At 35.7% G+C, this 7,081-nt stretch overlaps 1 protein-coding gene across 1 annotated transcript; it reads left to right on the top strand.

Annotated features, from left to right (window-relative positions):
- The first annotated feature begins 1,651 nt into the window (after window positions 1-1,651).
- Window positions 1,652-6,949, top strand: LOC147523281 (potassium transporter 8-like). The gene is made up of 8 exons (XM_086598074.1): window positions 1,652-1,957; window positions 2,043-2,532; window positions 2,628-2,681; window positions 3,811-4,070; window positions 4,164-4,216; window positions 4,560-4,683; window positions 4,783-5,037; window positions 5,642-6,949. Exons 4-8 carry the CDS (start codon window positions 3,998-4,000, stop codon window positions 6,688-6,690), a joined length of 1,554 nt encoding a protein of 517 aa, XP_086454200.1. The 5' UTR covers window positions 1,652-1,957; window positions 2,043-2,532; window positions 2,628-2,681; window positions 3,811-3,997; the 3' UTR covers window positions 6,691-6,949.
- The last annotated feature ends 132 nt before the right edge of the window (window positions 6,950-7,081 follow it).

Here is a 7,081-nt window from a genome sequence, read left to right as displayed (position 1 = left end):
GCATCAATCCCTATCTTAAGTAACTTTTCTTTTTCTTTTTCTTTTTTCATTTTCTTCGTCACTACGATCCCATGACCAACCTGTTTATAGTCAACCACTCTACGAACTGATCAATGGGTCGTGGTAAGTAAACATCTTTTGGAATGCTTCCAATGAACTAATTTTTTTCTTTCTTGGCGTGTAACATAATTACATATCCAACGAAATGCACATATATCCAAGGCTATATTCAAATTTAGATAATTTATCTACGTGACTACGTAAAAATATTGAATGACTATGACTCCATGAGGATGGTCACATTTATTTGAGTTGAAAATTCAATGATTTGGACAGAGAAGGGGGCTCACATAATGCGATCGACTAAAAGACCTAGTTTTGCACAAAAATTAGGTGAGTCAATTCCCATGCGTATGACATTTAGCTCGTGAGTCGGTGACTACAAGTCAGTTCAAACTTGAAAGGTTTCATCCAAGAAGTCACCAATACCGATTTACGGATGGTAGCTATTGAAATTAAAACAAAGGCGATGATTGCAAAACAAAACAAGGAATTTGTGTATTACATACAAGGCCCAAAATATCGATATCGATGAATATATCGGTGTACCCAAAAACCGATATATATCGGATATTTTGGATATATCTATTTTTTTGGTAACCAGTCCAAACTATTTAAAATATCGGAAATATCAGATATATCAAAAATATAATATCGGAAATATCGGATATATATCGAAAATATATTGGAAATATCGGATTTATATTTTAAAATGGTCAAAAAGTCAATCGATATATATCGATTATATCGGAAATATCGATTATATCGGCGATATAAAGTTTCATATCGGAAATTCCAATATATATCGGGAAAAAATGGTTCTATATTCGGTAGATATATGTCGGAAATATCGATGTCGGTGTACCAAAATACCGATATATATCGGCAATATATCAGATATATCGGCGATATTTTGGTCCATGATTACATATACTGCATACAAATATCATTTACCTTAGAAGTCAAGGTTATAGATAATAGAAAACTCTAATTCATTATTTGAGAAAATGAGTGCTCAGTGAGTTATGTTGCCCCAGTTACACACATGATACATTTCAACTCTTTTGGCGCATAACTTCTTAGCATTCTTAAATAAGATTTATCATTCAACATCAACCGCATTATAGATGTCATTTCTTAAATAAGATCAAAACTTATCTAGTCTCACTATTTTGTAAACTTTGCAATAAACATTTCCACTACACATTTATTTGTACTTTTTTTTTTTGTTTATTTATTTTTCCATTTTCCTATAACTACAAACTTATATTAGAAACATCTTTAAGAACTTGCTAGAATACTCTAAAAACTTCCAAAAACACACCGTTACATTCATCATGAAGCAATTCAAGCTTTATCCCTTATCCAATTTCCAACTGACCGAATCGACTCACCGAGTTTCACCAAACCAATTTTCTAAAAATATTAATTTTTTTTCTGAAAAACAAATTCAACTTTTTCCCTATACTCTCAAAAACTAACTTGTGTTCAGTTTTCAGTTTTCAGTTTTCAGGCAGTACCTCATTTTTGCCACTTGAATAGCGCAGAGAAAGCCAAGTGTATAACACCCATTGCAACACACAACAACACTACACTCTTTCCCTCACTCCCACACACAAAACCAACATTATTCTAATCTACTTCAAAACTACCCCTTCTTCTTCTATTGGTATATGAGTTGGTGTGCAAAGTTTCGTTCTTTTTGTTTCTTTCTTCACACTTGAGACTTTTTGCCCATTTAAAGTTTGTTGAACTGCTTTTTATATTAAAAAGAACGTTTCTTTCCTTGGGTATATATATTAAAACTTCATTATATTGATGCAAGAATGGATTTTTCGTGATTTGTTAACATCAAAGAATGGATCCAGAAGTTGGGCTTTCTAAAAATCATGTTAAGGTATGATGGGTCTGTTTTTTTTTTTTTTGGTAAATTTAGTTGGTTTTTTAGACTAGTTGGTAAAATGTTACTGTTTTTGTTGCAGAAGGAATCATGGAAAACTGTGTTGACTTTAGCATATCAGAGTTTGGGTGTTGTTTATGGAGATTTGAGTACTTCACCATTGTATGTATACAAGAGTACATTTGCTGATGATATAGAACATTCAGCAACAAATGAAGAGATATATGGAGTGTTGTCTTTTGTGTTTTGGACACTAACTTTAGTACCTTTACTTAAGTATGTTTTTATTGTACTTAAAGCTGATGATAATGGTGAAGGTGGGACTTTTGCCTTGTATTCTAAACTTTGTAGACATGCTAAGGTCAGTTTTTTGCCTAATGGGCAATCGGCAGACGAGGAGTTATCGAATTATAAGAAAGATGGTATGATTTATCCGCCTAGTAATAGTATCGGGTCGAGATTGAAATTGACTTTAGAGAAGCATAGAGTTTTGCAGAAAGTGTTGCTTATATTGGCCTTGATTGGTACTTGTATGGTTATTGGTGATGGAGTTCTTACCCCGGCTATTTCAGGTATGATGGTTGCTTTGTTCTTGTTATTACAAGTTGAAATATGGATTTGGGTCTTTGCAATTTGCAAATTATTTAATTATGCTTTTTTTGTGCAGTCTTTTCTGCGGTATCAGGGCTTGATCTTTCGATGGAGAAAGAGCATCACAAATGTAAGTTTGCCAGCCTTTTGTCTTTTTATGGATTCATATTTACCATGTCTTCTTCTCTAATGACTTGAGGCTTATATTCGTTTTAAGGAAACTGTTGGAGTCTTCTCATCTGGGTGTTTGTTTGGTAGTGGATTTCACCCCTGAATTAGGTAGACATGAAAAGAAAGCACTAAAGGTAGACTTTATTTTAGGAAATGATATAGACATATAGTATTAGTACTTTAAAGGTAGACTTTATTTAGAATATACAGCTTATGAGAAATAATTAAATTAGGATATATTAGCTATTCATGTTTGTTCTTGACTTGGTTTATCAGATTCCCTCCAGGATCATTTATATTGGCATTATGACTGTTATAAGTGTTGTGTTGAATTAGTTGATGCTCGACTCCCCTGTAATGTTTTGATCCTTGATTTTAGGAGCCATAATTTCCGTAATACTCAATATTAATGAGAATATCTCCTCGATAAAACTGTGGTCATAGATTGAACATAGGACCGTAACTTTGTAATTGATTGTAGTGAACTGACTTGAATACATCAGATGCTTTAAAACAAAGTATCGTTCTTAAAAGTTTACTTATAATTTACTCTGTGCCTATCTTCTTCTTAATTGCTTGACCTGAAACATCATAATAAGTGAACAGAATCAAGGCACAATTAGTTCTCGAGTATTCTTGAGTAAATTTAGATTGGTGAACAGGTCTGGTTTTAATTATTAATCACAAGTAATCTTTTGCTTTCCTTTCTCCGAGAAGAACTTATTTCCCCCTTTGGTTGAAATAAGGAGTGAGCAAAAGCATACAAGAGGTGGGGATTCATATGCTTCTGTTTAGACTTTTTTGGAATATACTAACAAGCTTTGAAGATGAAGTTTGAGATCAAACTTCATATGCTCACAATAAACATGCTTCTAGTATCAGAACTTTCACGCCATTGATTTTAAATGTAAAGAGTTGATGTACATATGTTGGCTAATACATAAATTCCTGGCTTTAGACACTTGATATACATGTGCATCAGGATCTTTAATGCTTCTCATCTAGTCCTCTTTTACAGAGTACAGACTAGTAAAAATATCTTTAGTTCAATTTGACATTCTGTTCAATGTTTCTGTTCTGTTTTCCAGATGTAGAGGTTCCGCTGCCTGTTTTATACTGGTGTGTTTGTTTTCCCTGCAACACTATGGCACTCATCGAATAGGGTTCCTGTTTGCGCCTATCGTCATAACATGGCTTGTGTGCATCAGCAGTATTGGCATCTACAACATTGTACACTGGAATCCCCATGTTTATCAAGCATTATCTCCTTATTATATGTACAAGTTTCTGAAGAAGACACAAAGGAAAGGTTGGATGTCGCTAGGTGGAATACTGTTGTGTATAACTGGTATGTGATATCTTACTCAATTAACTGGTTCCATAATTCCATTGCACTTGCCTGTCAAGTACACCTTTAAATCTTCTTTTTACATTTTGATAGGTTCGGAAGCTATGTTTGCTGATCTTGGACACTTTTCACAGTTATCAATCAAGGTATTGAGCACTTATGAAATGAGACAAATTTTCCCTTTTACGAATCATATCAAATGAAATGGTTTTTCTTTTAACCTAACAAGTAGCTCTCAGCCCATTACCTGGCCACTTGAATTATTGTTATGTATTTTCCTTCAAAATTAAGGTTTACATATTTTTAGATTTTCAGCACCACTATAAAGTGGCAATAATTCTTCTGATTTATGCTTTCTTCAGACTCCGTCACCTTTTTTCTCATGACTGCATCTGTTACTTGTAATAGAGGCAGACTTTTGGAACTTTTAATTCATCACTATATAGGAGCTCTGGGAACTATTTTTAATATGAGATCCTCATTCTACAGATTGCCTTCACCTGCATGGTTTATCCTTCCCTGATCCTTGCTTATATGGGCCAGGCTGCTTATCTATCTATGCATCATGGCCACGAAAGAGAGTACGAAATTGATTTCTATGTATCCGTACCAGGTAGATACCATGGTTTTCTTTCTATGTATCAATATTAATGAAGTTAGATATAATAGGTAGGCTTTGTCTGATATAATACAATCGATTTGAACATAACAGGAAATCTGAGATACCCGGTTCTAGTAATAGCTATACTTGCAGCAGTGGTGGGAAGCCAAGCCATTATAACAGGAACTTTCTCAATCATTAAACAGTGCTCTGCCTTAAGCTGCTTCCCGAGGATCAAAATAGTCCATACATCATCAAAGATTCACGGCCAGATTTACATCCCAGAGATCAACTGGATTTTGATGCTTTTATGCTTGGCTGTTACAATTGGTTTCAGAGACACAAAACGCATGGGCAATGCATCAGGTGTGGTTAGATTAAGTTATATAGACAGTAATTATCTTACTTATGTCTTACTTTAATATCATGTGTGGTTCTTAGCTGTAATTCCATAGACTTGTTTTCACATGTATTAGTCCTTTAACTGGTTTCCCTGGATAATGAGGCCTGTTTAAACTGCTCAGGTTTTAAAATCTACATTAAAATCATAAGTTGCCTTACCTTAAACTTTCAACATCCGACTTGGAACCCGTTAGAAATATGTACAAAGTTGATGTCTACTTGACTCTTTGCCCCTTATGACTTGCAATTTTTCACCTACATTTGAATGCATAATTTTCTATAAAGGATGAAGTGCTCATGAATAATTAACCTACTTGGTTTTGTCGAACGGTTAGGTTCCGGGCTTAGTGTTTGAGAAATATCTGTAGGAACCAAAAAATATACTCTTTACAAGATTCACATTTTCACAAGGATTCAACGTTAGGCGAGAATGCATTTAAAATCTGCTTCGTTACCATTGGAATTAATTCAGACATTATAGATCAAAGTAAGGAAGTGGTAGTTAGAAAATGACCTTTGAAGTATCTACAGTTCCTCATTCTAACCTACTTCTCTTTTTCTTAAACAGGTTTGGCAGTTATAACTGTCATGTTGGTCACCACCTGTCTGATGTCCCTTGTTATAGTCCTATGTTGGCACCAAAGCATTTTCCTTGCTATTGGCTTCATATTCTTCTTCGGCACCATTGAGGCACTCTACTTTACAGCTTCCCTTGTCAAGTTTCTTGAAGGGGCTTGGGTTCCCATTGCCCTGGGCTTCATATTGATTCTTGTTATGTACATATGGCACTATGGTACCCTAAAAAAATACGAGTTTGATGTCCAAAATAAGGTCTCAATGAACTGGATCCTCAGCCTTGGCCCCAGCCTTGGCATTGTTCGTGTTAAGGGAATCGGCCTTGTACATACTGAGCTCGTCTCTGGGATACCTGCAATATTCTCTCACTTCGTCACAAACTTACCAGCCTTCCACCAGGTGCTAGTCTTCCTTTGCATCAAGTCTGTCCCAGTACCATATGTTAGACCTGAGGAACGGTTCCTTGTAGGCCGCATTGGGCCAAAAGAATACAGGCTTTATAGGTGCATTGTCAGATATGGGTACCATGACATCCGCAAGGATGACCAAGAATTTGAGAAGGATCTCGTTTGCAGCATAGCAGAGTTTATAAGGTCAGGAAGGTCCAAACTAAATGATCTTGAAGAGAAAAATGATGGTAAGATGACTGTTGTTGGGACATCTTCAACAAACAGTGAAGGGATTCAGATGTATGAGAATTATGATCATACTACTGAAATGGAAGGCCAAACAGAGCTTAAAGAAATTCATTCCCCACTGGGGCCAAAGAGAAGAGTTAGGTTTGTGTTGCCAGATAAAAGTCCACAGATGGATGCGAGCATGCAAGAGGAGCTACAAGACCTGATGGAGGCAAGGGAGGCAGGGATGGCTTTCATTCTTGGGCACTCTTACGTTAGAGCAAAGAGTAATTCAAGCTTGATAAAGAGGCTTGTTATTGATTTTGGATATGATTTCTTGAGGAGGAACTGCCGAGGCCCTACCTATGCGTTGAGCATACCTCATGCCTCAACCCTGGAGGTGGGGATGGTCTGTCATGTTTAATTATCTTTTATAGAAATATAATGTTTCTTAATTTTGTAAATGTATATCATAGGCTCATAGCTTCAAAACTTTCTTTTTCGATGGTGTGGATGGAATGAGGGTGGTGTAATCTGTTGAATCCAACGTGGATCAGATAATGAGCCATTGGAAGCAATGAAGCATTAGATACAAGGGACCAACTGGTTGATATACCCCCCTTCTCCCCCACCCATTTGAGATTTTGAGAATACAAATTGCAATAGAATTTTTGATCTCACAAGTTAAAACTGTCAGTCTCTGTATTCAATCCTGACGTTAATTTAATATGTTTGGCCAAGTGAATTAAAGTTGTGCCTGAAAAAGATCAAGATTAATTCTGGACGTCGACTTTGTGGATAACTACTTCCACGGA

This window comes from Coptis chinensis, chromosome 1 (assembly GCF_015680905.1).
Source record: "Coptis chinensis isolate HL-2020 chromosome 1, ASM1568090v1, whole genome shotgun sequence".
Taxonomy (NCBI): Eukaryota; Viridiplantae; Streptophyta; class Magnoliopsida; order Ranunculales; family Ranunculaceae; genus Coptis; species Coptis chinensis.
This window is presented reverse-complemented; position numbering and strand designations above follow the sequence as displayed.

Bases quoted from the DNA above. Each gene is read 5' to 3' on its own strand.
- LOC147523281 (XM_086598074.1), top strand. From the start codon at position 3,998: ATGTACAAGTTTCTGAAGAAGACACAAAGGAAAGGTTGGATGTCGCTA. The intron at 4,071-4,163 runs GTATGTGATATC...ACATTTTGATAG, and splicing joins AATACTGTTGTGTATAACTG to GTTCGGAAGCTATGTTTGCT. The intron at 4,684-4,782 runs GTAGATACCATG...TGAACATAACAG, and splicing joins TTTCTATGTATCCGTACCAG to GAAATCTGAGATACCCGGTT.